Source organism: Phyllobates terribilis, unplaced genomic scaffold (assembly GCF_046119375.1).
Source record: "Phyllobates terribilis strain yellow unplaced genomic scaffold, ASM4611937v1 Scaffold_4__5_contigs__length_816908805, whole genome shotgun sequence".
NCBI lineage: Eukaryota > Metazoa > Chordata > Amphibia > Anura > Dendrobatidae > Phyllobates > Phyllobates terribilis.
This window is the reverse complement of record NW_027362764.1, coordinates 702999025-703019589: the sequence shown is the minus strand read 5'-3', so window position 1 is coordinate 703019589 and position 20565 is coordinate 702999025. Positions and strand designations below refer to the sequence as shown.

Genomic DNA, 20565 nt, shown 5'->3' with positions numbered 1-20565 from the left:
CTAAAGGAACAAAAAGTGGACACTCAAGCAACACTGCAGCACAGTGTATAGGAGAGACAGAAGCAAAATAAGGTACTAAAGTATAAGAAAAAATTCATAAGTTTGCAATGTCTGGAGGATAATTTAAGAAATAAAGAAATAAGTAACTTGTTCAGCTTTATGAAGACTTGCACTGACAGTGGAGACTAAGGTGTACTTAGTACAGTACAGGTGTACAGGTGTACTAAACTCATGCGTAATGATCTGTGCTTACATCTCGTCTTGGTTATGGAATATATGCCTGGAGCAATTCCTCAACTTAAAGGAACTGTCCGGCCTTAGGGAAAAAGATGCTGGTAGCGGCCGGTCATGTGACTAGAAGTATGCAATTTGCATACGTTCAGCCACATACCAACTAAACTTCTCTGGCTTTGCTCAATACACTTGCATTGAGAGAGGTCGCGCACATCTATTCGGCATGTGACTGCATGTATGAAAATGACATACTTGTAGTCACGCACACGGAGCCGGAATATCCTCACAGCGAGCGCAGAGAGTGACTGCAGACTTGTACACTAAGGCCGAACAACCCCTTTAAACCTCTGGAGGTATATGTTGGGAAATACACCAGACGTACAGGATCCATTTAATGTAGCTAAATAATTAGACATGAACATGGCCCGATATCCAGACCCCATAGCAGTTCCACTGAAACCAATTTACAGCACCGTCTGATAATATAAATGAGGCCTAAAACTGGAACCTGGAGGGTAATATTATGATATGCTTGAGATGTAAACTCTCAACAGCTGGTCAATGTATCCTGAGAAGTCAATGTTCTAGTCTAAATAAAATTACAAGGTTCAATGTGATAACTTTACAAGGGGAGGAGGAGGTGAAAGGGAAGGACAACAAAAATCTTCATGAATATCAATTTGTTTGGCCCTTTTCTTCTTAAGTCTACATGTTCATGTAAACACAGATCAACACATGATCAAATCATTCTGCCAAACGTACTCCTGTGTTACTTTGTTCTGCGCCGAACGCTGTCTTCCTCTCAGATAACACTTGAAAGCAGAAGCCTGTTTAGTATATTTTATCTGTCACTGATCCAGGATTTCTCTCTTCTAAGTGCCATTCAAGCAGCAGTATTAGGTTTCGCTCAAATTTATCTGGTGGTTTGTAAAAGATAAGTGCAAAACTCAACTTGCAAGCGCCGTAAAGCCTTTTGTTTAATTCGGCGTATGCACTATAGCGGCCCACCTGTGGTTTGTTATTATAAAAGTGTAAGTTCTAGATTCTGTGCGGCTACAGAATACAACTTCACATGGTAGTTAAGATAATGAATTCTGGAATGTTATACATTATATGATCACGTCCTCTGGCCTATTCTAATAAACATACCACTGCTATGTATACAGAAAGCATGAGTCAAAATTGGAAATGTAAACTTCGGCCTTGTGCTAATGTTCCTTGAGATAATCTTCCTATATTGATTGGAACGCATGTAGCAGTAAAACAAATAATCAGGAGCTTATTACTCATGGGTGTTAATAAGTACATCTACGCCATTTCAAACAAACCACAACACTTTCCACTTTCCACTAATGCAATTGGACTGAATTATACAACTGCAGTTGGAAGGCTCTGATCAGCCGGGATGATGGAATTTGGATCGCTGCTAATATCTATCAGAGCCTGAAGAAGGATGTGCTGTTAATGTATAATAAGCCAGACGTATTTCTCTTGTCAGTCCGAGCCTCTGTGTTTCTGGTTCCATACTTCCAAAAACCTTATCAAGTTCTCAGACCACCAACCCAGATATAAAGTATAGCGTGTTCTGTAAAGTTGATCGTGTACAACGCCATTCAAAGATGGTCTATCTTGGACATAGCTATGTCTACAGATCCAGTTACAGAAAATCTTGACTTACAGCTAATATCTGAGGAAGTTGCAGATAGTCACACATTTAGGCTATATACATCTGTTTTTCTCATCCACATGTTGTCCTTTTTGAAAACAGACAGCACGCTGGCCCAAAGAGTACAATGGAACCGGTCAAACTTCTGTGTTTTTTTTTAATGGATCCTTAAGTCCATTCTGTTAAACGCAGGTCATGTCCTATTCTCATCTGTTTTTGCAACTTAGACTAGAATATTTTTGATGGATCTATGGGGATCCATCAAAAAACAGATGAAAAACAAAACACTTCTGCTTTCTGTTTGCTTTCTAGCCATTTTTAAAAGGCTTGTTCACTTTTAGGAAAGTGGGCTCCAAACTGTGTACAATACCTAAAATAACAAACCTCTGTGAGTTCAGCATCGGCTTTCTGCCACTGCTCCTGTCCCGGTGTTTTGGCTGCACCACTGTAGTCCCGTCAATAGCAGGCATCACCGTGCTCGTGCACTGAGCTCAGTGGTGTGTACCGTCAACCTCGGCAGCGCTGCTGAGCTCACAACTGGTTACAGCGGGGACGAGCGCTGTTGACGCTACATTACTGGAATAGCCACAATAGCGTAAATGAAGCAATGGCGGTAATCTAGCGCTGGACCCAGGGAGGGTGAGTACCTACTGAGTTTGTTATTTTGGGTATTTTATACATTTTCAGGCCCACCTTCCTGAAAGTGTACAGCCCCTTTAACTGATCTACTGCTCACTATCAATAGAAAATAACTGTTCAGTTTATCCACACTTTTTAAAAATGGATGAAAAAAAAAATGGAGGCAAAATGGAAAGACACAAGGAAGAAAAAAAAGGTACATTTTTGATGAATGTCAAGATGCAAACGGATACGTGACTATACCATTACAGCTGCAGGAGAAATGTTGTATAACACGACACATATTAAAATGATTGGATACCCTTGCACAAAATGGTGTAGGGTTTCAGCTCTCCGGTAGCCGCTTAGATACACACAGTCACAGGGGTTTTATATCAAAACAGAATATAGTTTATTGTTCATCATTACAGCTCCAAAACGCAAACAGCCTTTCTCCAGCACAAGTGAATAACATAAACCCTCCTTACTTCAGGCACAGTGAAACAAGGTAAATGTAGCTGGCTCACCAATCTCGGTATTTCAGGCCGGAGCAGCTCCAACCGTTTATATGCGTTGACCAGACAAACACACCTCTGATCAGCTCAAGCATAAACTCCACAACTCAACTCTGCTGAGCTAACCCAGCTGCTGTTATTAGTCCTGTAAGACCTGGGCAGGATTATGGGAAAGACCTTTTCCAACCACAGTCTTTTGGTTGCTCCTAAATCACGGCCCCAAAATCCAGACAAATTAATCCTTTCATTAACCTAATATTACTGGTACAGACTATACATTATTGAGGCCAACCACCACGGTGTCACATGTCTGCCATCCAGGACCTTACCTTACCTCCTGCTGGCTACACCAAGTTTTTAAGGGCACCGCTTTCCAGTGACTCTAGCTAATAGAAAGAGGAGTACTGAACGGGATATGCCCATCTAAAATGGCCACATGCATGTTAGACAGCATTTCACACATTTATGGAATGGATCTCTCTCGAAAATGGATTCTCGCTTTAACTTACAGCTAAGCAGATGCAATCTTACCTGCTGGCCATGTTCCACTCCAGTGCTGGATTCTGAGAGCCTCTGTCAGCTTCTACCAGCAGTCCTCCATGGTTGCTCTCTTTTTCTGGTTTCAGCTGCTCCCACAGAGCAGTACCAATGTTAATCGACTGCAGGTCAATTTGGTATTGCCTGTCTTCCACTTCTGATCCAGGATCTCGAAGGATACCTAAATTCAAAGCACGTCTATAGAAGAAAAAAACAGAGTTCCATTTCTGACTTTCTGATGTAAGTTAACATTGTACACATAAATTATTGTTTATGAATAGACTTTTATTAATGTTTTCTCATTATACTGCACCACTATAGAAAAAATATATTCATTCACAACTGTCCCTAAGACAGAAGAAAGTTCACTGTAATGTCTCTATGTATTTCAGATATACAAATGCCTGGTCATAGAAAATCCACAGTTATCCACTCCTCCTCGATCCAGAGGCAGCATGAATCAAGACCTGGTGACTATAGGGAGACACCTAACTAGTCCATTGAAGTCAACCACCACCCCAGTTGATTGACAGGTCTCTCCCATTTGGCCATGTCAGGGAACACTGGACTAGTGAAGTTTTAACAGTCCCAGACCGGCTTTTTCAACTATGTTTTCTCTGAAATACTGCGGCGATTCAGAGTAAAACATAACTGGCTGCAATTGTGCAGCCAGGCTCAGATTAATGCTGCTGCGGTAGGTGTTCAGACAGCATGAATCTAGTGACAGGTTCTCTTTAATGATGGACAGATATTTCATTTTACTCTATGAGTCTCCTTAATTTTGATTGTAAGAGAACTAATAGAATACAGAGTTTTATTGAAGAAGTTGTCTCATTACCACTACTCCTGGCCATAGGCCATATTATGGTACCTGGATATTGCATAGTCATTTAACAGAAGACCCCCATGAATTTTCTTTTTTTTTCTACTAAACAAGTATATGTACTGTAGTGTGTGTGTGTGTTAATATACTCACTTACTGACGCCTATTCCAGTATCCAGCACTGTGCTGCTCCTCTTCTCAGTCATGTCATCGCTCTTCAGACTCTCCAGCTTCCTCTGTGCTTTATGCGTTAGCCAGAAGGCTCTTTTTACAAGGTAAGTCTATGGAGCCTTGTTCTGACGCTCCATAGGATAGGATTATAAAGCCATTTCTGGGTCACTCAGAGCACTATGTGATACAGAGAATCGGAACAGCAGTGACATCACTGATAAGAGGGGCAGCACAGCGCTGGATACCAGAGAATGTGGCAGTAGGTGACTATATTAACACATACACACATACATAGATTTAAAGGGAAAAAAAAATCATGGGAGTGCTTCTTTACTGTAAAATATATGGTCGACTGAAGCTGAATGTTTCTGATGCCAAATCATAGCAATTATTAGGCAGAGTGGAGAGCTGCTGCTGCTGCTGCAAAAAAGGCTCCTGCCCTACAAGACTAACCCTACCCAAGTAGTTATGAGGGAAAAGACAAGGCGGCGGATAGTGCTGCGCTGCTGGTGGAGTCAAAGAAATCCAAAGCCCGTGGTGTTCAGATGGTATGCAATTTATTCTCGACGCGTTTAAAGGTCGCACAGACCCCTTCTTCAGGAGACCACAACCCTGCCCAAGTGTTACACACATAGCCATTCATTTGGATAACAAGCATGTAATATTACATTTGTATGGGTGGCTGCAGATTTCCCTGGCAATACCAGATCAGGTCTAATAATAGGATGTTTTCATGAGGCCAACCCTCAGATATAAATTAAGAATTCTAAATAATTCCTACACATTTTCTAAAGATGATGTAAATCCAGTTTCAATGGTTTTAAAATCGGGACACCCCTATTGCAGATCCTGTACAGTTTACAGGATCTGTTGAAAAGAGCTTAATGAAAGGGAACAGTATTTTTCTTTGATATTGCAAGAATTTCTTCAGCTTGCAGTAAAACTTTCGAGCCCTAAGTACTTAGGGTATTGAGGCTGTAATTAATAGCCCACATCCTAATACTGCTGCCCGTGTTCAAAATGTAAACCTCCTTTTTATAGTTTTTCTGACGGACTTATGAATGATGTCATTTATTTCTCTAACCAAGCTGGGCTTTATGAATTTGTCTACATTAATTTATGCTGCAAATCACTCGAGTGACGTCAGATCATAAGTTTACATACCTATTTGCTTTGGCTGATCCAAATACAACGTTGAGGTTTAAATCTGGAAATGTTAGCTACGACAGAAATGCTCTCACTGACATGTTATGCCAAGACAAGCGCGAGTTTCTACAACATACACTGAGAAAATCTTACGAATGAGTCTTTTACAGCCCGAGCAGTAGAAACGGACAAAGTTACTAAAATACTACTCTGCTCGAAACTACTGTGACTGCATTCCAGGAAGAGAAGACTCCCATGGAAGTCGGTAATTTAGAATAACCAGCAAAAGGGCTCTCTAGATTCTTAAAGTGAGTCTATCAGCAAAAAAATGACTGTTCAAACCAAGCACAGCACCTTGCAGGAGGCATTATACTAATGAAAAGTCTACCTTTACTTTATAACATTGCTGTATTTGCCAGAAATCAATTATTTAAATATATTGCTCAGTGCACTCTAGGTGTGGCCGAGCAGCATGCACCTTCTCAGCTACTTGTTTTTTTTCAATATCTGCCCCCTCTTCCTTGATTCACAGCTGTGCCTTTACAGTAGTCAGAGAGGGAGTAGCGATAAGTAGGGAGGTGTACTAAACTTCTTGGCTACGCCAAGGGTGCACCGAGCGCCTCTTTAACATATTTGAATAAAGAATGGTTTTTGACAAAAGTAGAAAAGGATTGGAACACCAAAGGTGACATTTTTATTAGGGATATGTCCCCCAGAGGGTGGAGTGCTTTGTGTAAATAGTAATTTTGTACTGACAGACACCATTTAACATTGACTACCTATCCATGGGAAAATGATGATGAATTGCTGGTGGTCTGATCTCTGGAAACATTGTGGCCCTTTAATGTGCTGCTCGTCCTATACCAGTGAATGGGACAATTTGCGTTATCGAGACATCCTCCCGTACTCGAAATCCAATATGCCTGTGTGAATAAGGGCAGTATGCTCACAGAAGAGCCACAGGCCTTCCATTGTGTTGATTTGGAGGTCCTTATCCTACTCCGGATAAGTCATCAGTGTTAAACTGTACCTGTCTTTTCAAGTGACTTTTAAGAATAAGCTGTCACATTTGTATTCATGAGACACATCACTATTTCTGGACATTCAATGACTTCCCTCAGCATTTTACTTTTTTTTATAACTAGTAACAAGAAGCTGCAGCAGTTTCTTTTAGTGGCTCTCTGCTTTTATCCACCTCCATGCTGCTTCCCGTTCCAGTTTGAATAAAGTTCTATAAGCAGCAGATGTAATCTGATCCCTCAGTGAAGACAGATCTGAGCAGTTTTTGAGAGTGATAAGTAGCACAATACCCAGCTACTAAGCCTGATGAAGAGTAGTTTTGAAAGATTGCTATTTGTTACCATCTTTTCAGTTTGTCATTAAAAGGTTTCAACCACTGAGGACTCCCAAACTGTAATATTTTTCTTATTAGCACAAGAAAAAGGGAAGAAAAGAGAAAAAAATGACTGATAGGTGAGGAAAGAGGAATTCTCTAATGAGATATTATTAAAGTTCCTGTTCTGATTCATGAAAAAAATATATTTAGTTACCCCAGGGCCGGCTCCAGGTTTTTCTGGGCCCCGGGCGAAAGAGTCTCAGTGGGCCCCTTTAACACATACCACGATTCATGATGCAGAGATTCGGCGGAGAAATATATATATATAGTACAATGCAAAGATTTCACTTCTTACATTACATGAGTGATATCTATTGTAAATTCCACAATAGCTCAGAAACCGGCAAATCGCTCCATACAGAATACTGGCCCCCATATAAGGCTCCATACGGAATACTGGCCCCCATATAACGCTTCTTACGGAATACTGGCCCCCATATAAGGCCCCATACGGAATACTGGCCCCCATATAAGGCCCCATAAGAATACTGGCCCCCATATGGAATACTGGCCCCCATATAAGGCTCCATACGGAATACTGGCCCCCATATAAGGCTCCATACGGAATACTGGCCCCCATATAAGGCTGCATACGGAATACTGGCCCCCATATAAGGCTCCATACGGAATACTGGCCTCCATATAAGGCTCCATATGGAATACTGGCCTCCATATAAGGCTCCATACGGAATACTGGCCCCCATATAAGGCTCCATACAGAATACTAGCCCCCATATAACGCTCCATACAGGATACTGGTCCCCATATAACGCTCCATACAGGATACTGGTCCCCTTATAAAACTCCATACAGGATACTGGACCCCATATAACGCTCCATACAGGATACCGGTCCCCTTATAACGCTCCATACAGGATACTGGCCCCCATATAATGCTGCATGCAGGCTGTTACCCCCCACATAATGCCCCATACAGGCTGTCCCCCCCTTATAATGCTCCATGCAGGCTGTTACCCCCCACATAATGCCCCATACAGGCTGCCCCCCCCCCTTATAATGCCCCATGCAGGCAGTCACCCCCTCTCTCTATAATGCCCCATGCAGGATGTCACCCCCTATCTTTATAATGCCCCATGCAGGATGTCACCCCCTATCTTTACAATGCCCCATGCAGGATGTCACCCCCCATCTTTATAATGCCCCATGCAGGATGTCACCCCCCATCTTTATAATGCCCCATGCAGGATGCCACCCCCCCCTCTCTTTATAATACCCCATGCAGGATGCCCCCCCCTTCTCTTTATACTGCCCCATGCAGGATGCCACCCCCACCTCTTTATAATGCCCCATGCCACCCCCCCCCTTTATAATGCCCCATGCAGGATGCCACCCTCCCCCCTCTTTATAATGCCCCATGCAGGATGCCACCCCCCCACCCCTCTTTATAATGCCCCATGCCTCCATACATTAAAAAAAAAAATCAAATACTCACCTCCCTCCTCCTCACCTGTTACCTGCTGCCCGCTGCTCAGGTCCGGACTCCAGCATTGTCGGCGTCTTCCCGCTCAGAGCTCCCTGTGACGGCTCAGGGGAGGGTGCGGTGTAAAGACGTCACCGCACCCTCTGACCTGAGACGTCACAGGGAGCGCACAGCAGGAAGACAGCTGATCTGCGAAGGCACGGGGAGAGGTAAGTATCCGGCTGCCGGGGCCCTGAGAAAGCGGGGGGAAGGGCGGGCGCTGACACCGCTCTCCTCCGCCCATAGCCCTGCGGGGTGCGCGACCGCCAGTGGGCCCCTCTGCCTGCTCAGGGCCCCAGCACTTGCCTGGGTGCTGACGCCGGCCCTGAGTTACCCTTCATATTTCAGTGAAACGTTTTAAACTTGTTGCATGCCCCTTCAGTGAACTATCCATGTTACATAATGATGCGAGTTCAGCAAACAATTAGATAGGAGGTTGCATTGTAAACCATTGCCACTAAATCATCAGAGTAAAAAATGTTGTTCCTGTCCATCTCTGAAACCAATGGGAAAAAATGACTACCACTTGAACTTTTAAATACTGATACATTTGCATTTTCTACATTTGAGCAGAGCATAAAATATATAAAGAGCAATCTTACAATTTTCACACTGGTCCCTGGTGCTATGTTACACTCATACTTCCTGTTCTTTAAGGTAGACTTCTCAGAAACTTCATTATCATCACAGGCATGATTACAATTACAGGTAACTCCTCTATATACAGTACAGACCAAAAGTTTGGACACACCTTCTCATTTAAAGATTTTTCTGTATTTTCATGACTATGAAAATTGTACATTCACACTGAAGGCATCAAAACTATGAATTAACACATGTGGAATTATATACTTAACAAAAAAGTGTGAAACAACTGAAAATATGTCTTATATTCTAGGTTCTTCAAAGTAGCCACCTTTTGCTTTGATGACTGCTTTGCACACTCTTGGCATTCTCTTGATGAGCTTCAAGAGCAGGGGTGGATTAAGAGTAGCAAGGGCCCCGGGCAGTTTAGAAGGCGCGGGTCCCCCCCCCCACCTGATTTATCACGTGACATGTCACATGATCCCCTGTGATAGATCATGTGATAGTTCACGGGAAATTAATTTGGCACAATATTAATTGTGCTGCCTCATCTGAGAGCAGCACAATATTGGGGCAGATACCCTGATTCCAGCGATGTGTCACTTTTTCAGCTGCTTGTTGTCATTTTGAGAAAATCACTGTTTTATCTGCTGCAGATCTAGCAGCTCTCTGAATGCTGCGCTCTGTATAGCCCCGCCCACACCACTGATTGGCAGCTTTCTGCCCATGCTCAGTATACACAGAAATCTACTGATCAGTGATGGGGGTGGGGTCCTACAGAACTTACTAGTCATCTAGTGATAATTACCTTCTGACAAATCAATGATTTTATCAAAACAACACTAAGCAGCCCAGTAAGTGACACATTACTGGAATCAGTGCCTCTAACCCTACATTATGCTGCTCTCAGATTAGGTGGCAAAAACCTGATGACAGATTCCCTTTAAAGGAGCTGTAAAGACAAAAAAGTTTGCATTAAAAAAATACAAGCCATTTGTGAAATTAACTTTTTTTCATTGTTAATTCACATTAGACTGAATCTTCAACACTTTTGTCAGCAGGTCTTATTACAGACTCTGAATAGGGCAGCTCTCTCCCTCTCCCTCAGCAGAAAGTCACAGCATGGTTAAAAAACGGGATCTTTTATGATTTTCTCATAATAAATAAAAAAGGACATGCAAGTCCTCCAAACTATTTTCCGTTTCTGTATAGGGGAGGTCCTAAATCTTTCTTGTTCTTTAGTTGATCACATGTCAAAAAGGCAAAGCATTTACTATGAACTCGCCTAAAAAAATATAAACTTGGAGAGTAATATCATCATCTGCATGTAAATATTCCTTGACTCTAAGGGCTCGCTCACACTGTCGTATAACACGGCTGAATGCTATGTGATGTTTTATCGGATAGGACTCGGCCCTATGTTATACTATGGGACAGTGCAGATCTGCTATTATTGGCATGAGAAAATAATCTCATTCGATATTCGGACCATGTGCACCCATACAAGTCTATGGGAGCACGTAAAACATTGGACTGCACTCGGATGCCATCCAAGTGCAGTCCGATGAACACTCACAGAGACTATGGAGAAGATGGAGAAATTAAGTTCTCCATCTTCTCCATATTTGTGCTGCGAGAGAATCGGATCACACTCAGTTGAAGCTCTGACAGAGTTTGAGCCGAGTGTCATTAGCATAATTGGCCCTATTCTCTTGCATGAGAGAATATATGACTTAGTGAGTGGACCCTAAAACTGAATAGTAGTGACGGACAGGAACCTCACAAGCGGGATCCATGTAGCTCTCAGATGTCATGTAGGTAGGGCTTCATTCCATGGGGTAGGGCTTAATTTCAAGGTATATAAAAAATGGACTTCAAATAAAAATTAAATGAACACAAAAAGCACTAATTTAATTATTTTTTTCGTATTTATGTTTGCAGCCCCTTTAAAAACCCTTTGAGGACCAAGGCACATATATGTCCCATAGTTTTAAACTGGAAAAAAATTTGATTGAATAAAATTTAAGGTCCTCGAAGGTGTTAGTAGGTCATAAATTCATATGAATACTTGCTCATACAATTGCACATGCCATAAGATGAAGAAGAACAGAATCAAAAATATGACATTAAGTGGAGCACTTACAGGTATTCAAGGTGAAAGAGACCAGCAAAGGCATCGTCTCGAATGACAGTAAATGAGTTAGAATTCAGCAAGCTGAAAATGAAGACTGCAGGTTAGAAGCGAACCAGACTTTATGGTGCTCAGAATTAGTCAAGCAGAATTTACTGACTGCTCTTGCAAAGCACTGAGACTCCCGCTGTGTATAGATGACGCCATGCGGTCTCCCGCTGTGTATAGATGGCGCCGTGAGGCCTCCCGCTGTGTATAGATGGCGCCGTGAGGCCTCCCGCTGTGTATAGATGGCGCCGTGAGGCCTCCCGCTGTGTATAGATGGCACCGTATAGATGGCTATGTGCGGCCTCCTGCTGAGTATAAGTGTATAGATGGCTACGTGCAGCCTCCTGCTGAGTATAGATGCCGCACGGCGCTCCCCCCAGAGACAGCAGGAGGCCGCACAGCGCCATCTATACTCAGCGGGAGACCGCACGTAGCCATCTATACACAGCAGGAGGCTGCACGGCGACATCTATACACAGCGGGGGTCGCACGTAGCCATCTATACACAGCAGGGGGCGCACGTAGCCGTCTATACACAGCGGGGGGACGCACGGCACCGTCTATACACAGTGAGGGGCGGCACGTAGCCATCTATACACAGCGGGGGGCGCCCCCCCAGAGACATCAGGAGGCCGCACGGCGCCAACTATACTCAGCAGGAGGCCGCATGCAGTCATGCACACACACAAACATATACAGACACGCAAAAACACATTTGAAACACAAAAATACATACAAACAGACATCACAATGACATCTGCCCACACACGCACACAAACACACACACATACACAGACAGACATCACACACACACCTGCCCCCACACACACACACACATCTGTGTGTGTGTGTATGTATAGTGTGTGTGTGTGTTTGTGTATAATTTGTGTGTGTGTATTTTTTTTTTAAGTTAAAAACAAGTAAAATGCATGTGGCATCAATATCAAGACTCCAGATATAAGGGCCTATTGACACTGAATTTTGCAATGCATTCATCTCCTCTTTCCAGGCTTCTATCTAAATCCCTGAAAAATCGCATTCAGATGGGCCTTGACATAGCCATTGATTTGAACAAAGGCAAACCGAGGCTAAAGTCTGAATCTTTAGGCTCCATTTGCTCTGCTTTCAGATGTCTCATTTCAGACAGCACAATCCTGAATTTCAGGGATTCAGTTGTAAGCCTTGTGTAAAGACCTGAATGAAGCGCTGAATGTAGTGTGAATAGGTCCTTACATCCTACACCACCTCAGGGGGGATTGTTGTTATGGAGTATTGCCCCTGGGTGGCTGCAGTTATGACCACAACCAGGGCTCGCGGTCACCCACCCTAGCTTTGGTATTCTGGGGAGCTGGTATAATGAATATCTGAGAAGAGCCCTAGAGAAGCAAGAACATTGGACATCCAAGAGGTGGTGGCCTCAAGTCAGGTGTAGTGTTCAACAGGGCGAGACTTTCTAACCTGCCCACACACACACATCTGCCCACACACACACACACACACACCTGCCCACACAGACACACACACCTGCCCACACATCCACCCACACACACACCTGCCCACACACACACACATCAGCCCACACACACACACATCAGCCCACACACACACACACACCTGCCCACACACACACAAACACACACCTGCCCACACCGACACAAACACACACCTGCCCACACACACACACCTGCCCACACACACACCTGCCCACACAGAGACACACACACACACCTGCCCACACAGACACACACACACACACCTGCCCACACACACACACCTGCCCACACAGACACACCTGCCCACACAGACACACACACACCTGCCCACACAGACACACACACACACACACCTGCCCACACAGAGACACACACACACACCTGCCCACACAGAGACACACACCTGCCCACACAGACACACACACACACACACACCTGCCCACACAGACACACACACACACACACACCTGCCCACACAGACACACACACACACACACACCTGCCCACACAGACACACACACACACGCCTGCCCACACAGACACACACACACACCTGCCCACACAGACACGCCTGCCCACACAGACACGCCTGCCCACACACACACACGCCTGCCCACACACACACACACCTGCCCACACACACACACACCTGCCCACACACACACACACCTGCCCACACACACACACACACCTGCCCACACACACACACACACCTGCCCACACACACACACACCTGCCCACACACACACACACCTGCCCACACACACACACACCTGCCCACACACACACACACACCTGCCCACACACACACACACACCTGCCCACATACACACCTGCCCACATACACACCTGCCCACACACACACCTGCCCACACACACACACCTGCCCACACACACACACACACCTGCCCACACACACACACACACCTGCCCACACACACACACACACCTGCCCACACACACACACACACCTGCCCACACACACACACACACCTGCCCACACACACACCTGCCCACACACACACCTGCCCACACACACACCTGCCCACACACACACCTGCCCACACACACACACCTGCCCACACACACACACCTGCCCACACACACACACCTGCCCACACACACACACCTGCCCACACACACACCTGCCCACACACACACCTGCCCACACACACACACACACCTGCCCACACACACACACACACCTGTCCACACACACACACACACACCTGTCCACACACACACACCTGCCCACACACACACACCTGCCCACACACACATCTGCCCACACACACACACATCTGCCCACACACACACACATCTGCCCACACACACACACATCTGCCCACACACACACACATCTGCCCACACACACACACATCTGCCCACACACACACATCTGCCCCCACACACACACATCTCCCCACACACACATCTGCGCCCACACACACACATCTGCCCACATACACACACATCTGCCCACATACACACACATCTGCGCCCACACACACACATCTGCCCACATACACACATCTGCGCCCACACACATATCTGCGCCCACACACACACACGTGCCCACACACACGTGCCCACACACACGTGCCCACACACACACACCTGCCCACACACACACCTGCCCCCACACACACCTGCCCACACACACACACACACACCTGCCCACACACACACACACACACACACCTGCCCACACACACACACACACCTGCCCACACACACACACACACCTGTCCACACACACACACACCTGTCCACACACACACACCTGCCCACACACACATCTGCCCACACACACACACATCTGCCCACACACACACACATCTGCCCACACACACACACATCTCCCCACACACACACATCTGCGCCCACACACACATCTGCGCCCACACACACACATCTGCCCACATACACACACATCTGCGCCCACACACACACATCTGCGCCCACACACACACATCTGCGCCCACACACACACATCTGCCCACATACACACATCTGCGCCCACACACACACATCTGCGCCCACACACACACACGTGCCCACACACACGTGCCCACACACACACACCTGCCCACACACACACCTGCCCACACACACACACCTGCCCACACACACACCTGCCCACACACACACACACACACCTGCCCACACACACACACCTGCCCACACACACACACACACACCTGCCCACACACACACACACCTGCCCACACACACACACACCTGCCCACACACACACACACACCTGCCCACACACACACACACCTGCCCACACACACACACACACCTGCCCACACACACACACACACACACACCTGCCCACACACACACACACACACACCTGCCCACACACACACACACACACCTGCCCACACACACACACACCTGCCCACACACACACACACCTGCCCCACACACACACCTGCCCACACACACACACACCTGCCCCCACACACACACATCTGCCCCCACACACACATCTGCCCCCACACACACACATCTGCCCACACACACACACATCTGCCCACACACACACACATCTGCGCCCACACACACACATCTGCGCCCACACACACACGTGCCCACACACACACACGTGCCCACACACACACATCTGCCCACACACACACATCTGCCCACACACACACATCTGCCCACACACACACACACATCTGCCCACACACACACACACATCTGCCCACACACACATCTGCCCACACACACATCTGCCCACACACACATCTGCCCACACACACACATCTGCCCACACACACACATCTGCCCACACACACATCTGCCCACACACACATCTGCCCACACACACATCTGCCCACACACACACACATCTGCCCACACACACACACATCTGCCCACACACACACACATCTGCCCACACACACACACATCTGCCCACACACACACTCACCATCCCCCGGCTCCATTCCTCCTGCCTGCTCTCTCTCCTCTCCCGTGGTAAGTAGCAGTACAGGCCGGGCGCGCACTGCGTGACGTCACAGCTAGGAGACACAGCCGCGCACAGGGCCGTGTCTCCTAGCAGTGACGCGGCTGGGCCAGCACAGGGAAGTTAACTGCTGCAGTGCTGGCCCGGCCGATGAAGAAGTAGCGGCGGCCGCTGCTGGGGGAGCGGTCCGGGGCCCCCCCTCCCGCCACTGCTACCGGTATGTGCCGCGGCGGCCCGCACATATAATGAGGGCAATCCAGCATTAGACACCCCGCCCGGAGCCGCGGACACCCTGCAGGCTCGGGGCCCCGGGCGGTCGCCCGGATTGCCCTCATTATACTCCGCCTATGTTCAAGAGGTAATCACCGGAAATGGTCTTCCAACAATCTTGAAGGAGTTCCCAGAGATGCTTAGCACTTGTTCGCCCTTTTGCCTTCACTCTGCGGTACAGCTCACCACAAACCATCTCGATTGGGTTCAGGTCTGGTGACTGTGGAGGCCAGGTCATCTGGCGTAGCATCCCATCACTCTCCTTCTTGGTCAAATAGCCCTTACACAGCCTGGAGGTGTGTTTGGGGTCATTGTCCTGTTGAAAAATAAATGATGATCCAACTAAACGCAAACCAGATGGAATAGCATGCCGCTGCAAGATGCTGTGGTAGCCATGCTGGTTCAGTACGCCTTCAATTTTGAATAAATCCCAAACAGTGTCACCAGCAAAGCACCTCCACGCCATCACACCTCCTCCTCCATGCTTCACGGTGGGAACCAGGCATGTAGAGTCCATCCGTTCACCTTTTCTGCGTCGCACAAAGACACGGTGGTTGGAACCAAAGATCTCAAATTTGGACTCATCAGACCAAAGCACAGATTTCCACTGGTCTAATGTCCATTCCTTGTGTTCTTTAGCCCAAACAAGTCTCTTCTGCTTGTTGCCTGTCCTTAGCAGTGGTTTCCTGGCAGCTATTTTACCATGAAGGCCTGCTGCACAAAGTCTCCTCTTAACAGTTGTTGTAGAGATGTGTCTGCTGCTAGAACTCTGTGTGGCATTGACCTGGTTTCTAATCTGAGCTGCTGTTAACCTGCGATTTCTGAGGCTGGTGACTCGGATAAACTTATCCTCAGAAGCAGAGGTGACTCTTGGTCCTCCTTTCCTGGTGCGGTCCTCATGTGAGCCAGTTTCTTTGTAGCGCTTGATGGTTTTTGCAACTGCACTTGGGGACACTTTCAAAGTTTTCCCAATTTTTCGGACTGACAGACCTTCATTTCTTAAAGCAATGATGGCCACTCGTTTTTCTTTACTTAGCTGTTTTTTTCTTGCCATAATACAAATCCTAACAGTCTATTCAGTAGGACTATCAGCTGTGTATCCACCAGACTTCTGCACAACACAACTGATGGTCCCAACTCCATTTATAAGGCAAGAAATCCCACTTACTAAACCTGACAGAGCACACCTGTGAAGTGAAAACCATTTCTGATGACTACCTCTTGAAGCTCAAGAGAATGCCAAGAGTGTGCAAAGCAGTCATCAAAGCAAAAGGTGGCTACTTTGAAGAACCTAGAATATAAGACATATTTTCAGTTGTTTCACACTTTTTTGTTAAGTATATAATTCCACATGTGTTAATTCATAGTTTTGATGCCTTCAGTGTGAATGTACAATTTTCAAAGTCATGAAAATAAAGAAAAATCTTTAAATGAGAAGGTGTGTCCAAACTTTTGGTCTGTACTGTACATCACAGGTCCAATATTGGCAATAGCTAATTTCACAGCTCCCTCTCCCTTCTCAATAAAATTTCCACATGCTCATTAGATGCTTCAATATAAAATAGTGGTCTGAGTCAGTTTTTTTATTTTTGCTGTTAATGTACAGTGGGGAAAAAAGTATTTAGTCAGCCACCAATTGTGCAAGTTCTCCCACTTAAAAAGATGAGAGAGGCCTGTAATTGACATCATAGGTGGACCTCAACTATGAGAGACAAAATGAGAAAACAAATCCTGAAAATCACATTGTCTGACTTGGAAAGAAATGTTTTTCAACTTTTGGTGGAAAATAAGTATTTGGTCAATTACAAAAGTTCATTCAAATCAGCACTCACGTCTGCTAAACAGGCCTACTTCACAACCCTCATAGCCTCCCTATCCTAAAACCCCAAACAGCTATTCAACACTTTTAACTCTCTCCTCCGCCCTCCACTGCCCCCTCCGACCTCCGTCATCTCTGCTGAGGAGTTTGCCACCACAACCCCTTTGTTTTCCACAGCATTTCCCTACCCCCATAACCTCCCTTCACAACATCACGGAAAGAGACCTTACTCGTGTTCTCTTCAAATCACACCTCACTACATGTGCACTCGACCCCATCCCATCCCAACTCCTCCCCAACCTCACTCCCACACTCATCCCATCCCTAACCCATCTCTTCAACCTATCACTGTCTTCTGGTACTTTCCCCACTGCCTTCAAACATGCCACAATCACGCCCATCCTCAAAAAGCCATCCCTCGACCCAACCGCCTTGTCCAGCTATCACACCATATCGCTGCTCCCATTTGCCTCCAAACTCCTTGAGCAACACGTTCACGCTGAACTTTCCTCCCACTTTTCACTGAACTCCTCATCTTTCCCCCATCTCGCATATCTTTCCCACCTGATCTTTCTATCACAATAAATGACATTACTCTTTCCCTTGTACAGACAATCCGCTGCCTCGGAGTAACCCTTGACTCGGCCCTGTCCTTCAAACCCCACATCCAAGCTCTCGCCACCTCCTGTCGCCTCCAGCTCAAAAATATTTCCAGAATCCGTCCTTTCCTCAACCCTCAATCTACTAAACCGCTTGTGCATGCCCTCATCATCTCCCGCCTCGACTATTGCAATATCCTCCTCTGTGGCCTACCTGCTAACACACTCGCACCCCTCCAGTCCATCCTCAACTCTGCTGCACGACTTCTTCATCTCTCGCCTCACTACTACTCTACTACCCCCCTTTGCAAATCCCTTCATTGGCTCCCATTCCCCAAGCGTATCCAGTTCAAACTACTAACACTGACCTACAAAGCCATCCATAACCTCTCTCCTCCGTACATCTCTGAACTAATCTCCCGATATATTCCCTCACGTAACCTCCGGTCCTATCAAGACCTCCTTCTCTTCTCCACACTTATTCGTTTCTCACGCAATCGCCTCCAAGATTTCTCCCGAATATCCCCCGTCCTATGGAATTCTGTGCCTCAACATGTCCGATTATCCACCACACCTGGATCCTTCAGACGGAACCTGAAATCCCATCTCTTCAAACAAGCTTACAGCCTGCCATGACCTTTCTTGCTGCCATCTCAACCAACAACACCGGCGCTACTGCAACCCCTCAACCTACTGTCTCCGCCCCTTTCCTGTAGAATGTAAGCCCGCAAGGGCAGGGTCCTCTTCTCTCCGTACCGTTTTATCATTGTTAGTTTGTTTACTGTAAGTGATATCTGTATTTGTTATGTAACCCCTCCTTATGTACAACGTCATGGAATCAATGGCGCTATATAAATTAATAATAATAATTAAAAAAAATCTCGATACTTTGTTATATATCCTTTGCTGGCAATGAAAGAGGTCAAACGTTTTCTGTAAGTCTTCACAAGGTTGGCACACACTGTTGCTGGTATGTTGGCCCATTCCTCCATGAAGATCTCCTCTAGAGCAGTGATGTTTTGGGGCTGTCCCTGGGCAACACGGACTTTCAACTCCCTCCAAAGGTTTTCTATAGGATTTAGATCTGGAGACTGGCTACGCCACTCCAGGACCTTTAAATGCTTCTTACGAAGCCACTCCTTCGTTGCCCTGGCAGTGTGCTTGGGATAATTGTCATGCTGAAAGACCCAGCCAGGTTTCATCTTCAATGCCCCTGCTGATGGAAGGAGGTTTGCACTCAAAATCTAACGATACATGGCCCCATTCATTCTTTCATATACACGGATCAGTCGTCCTGGTCCCTTGGCAAAGAAACAGCCCAAAAGCATGATGTTGCCACCCCCATGCTTCACAGTAGGTATGGTGTTCTTTGGATACAACTCAGCATTCTTTCTCCAAACATGACGAGTTGTGTTTCTACCAAACAGTTCTACTTTGGTTTCATCTGACCATATGACATTCTCCCAATACTCTTCTGGATCATCCAAATGCTCTCTAGCAAACTACAGAGGGGCCCGGGCATGTAATGGCTTAAGCAGAGGGAAACGTCTGGCACTGCAGTCACTGGCGGCATAGTGTGTTACTGATGGTAGTCTGTGTAACGTTGGTCCCAGCTCTCTGCAGGTCATTCACTGGGTCCCGCCGTGTGGTTCTGGGATTTTTGATCACCGTTCTTGAGATCATTTTGACCCCACGGGGAGAGATCTTGTGTGGAGCCCCAGATCAGGTGAGATTATCAGTGGTCTTGTATGTCTTCCATTTTCTAATTATTGCTCGCACAGTTGATTTCTTCACACCAAGCTGCTTGCCTATTGCAGATTCAGTCTTCCCAGCCTGGTGCAGGGTTACAATTTTGCTTCTGGTGTCCTTCGACAGTTCTTTGGTCTTCACCATAGTGGAGTTTGGAGTGTGACTGTTTGAGGTTGCAGACAGGTGTCTTTTATACTGATAACAAGTTCAAACAGGTGCCAGTACTACAGGTAATGAGTGGAGGACAGAGGAGCCTCTTAAAGAAGAAGTTACAGGTCTGTGAGAGACAGAAATCTTGCTTGATT

The 20565-nt window shown here is 46.4% G+C and overlaps 1 protein-coding gene across 3 annotated transcripts in view; it reads right to left on the bottom strand.

Moving 5' to 3' along the window:
• Positions 1-20565, bottom strand: part of VPS13B (vacuolar protein sorting 13 homolog B) — a 1155013-nt gene that overhangs the window by 391056 nt on the left and 743392 nt on the right. For all 3 annotated transcript variants that reach the window (XM_073679617.1, XM_073679614.1, XM_073679615.1), the window contains exon 31: positions 3565-3768. In XM_073679617.1, coding sequence (XP_073535718.1) covers positions 3565-3768 — 204 coding nt within the window. The remainder of the gene's footprint in view (positions 1-3564; positions 3769-20565) is intronic.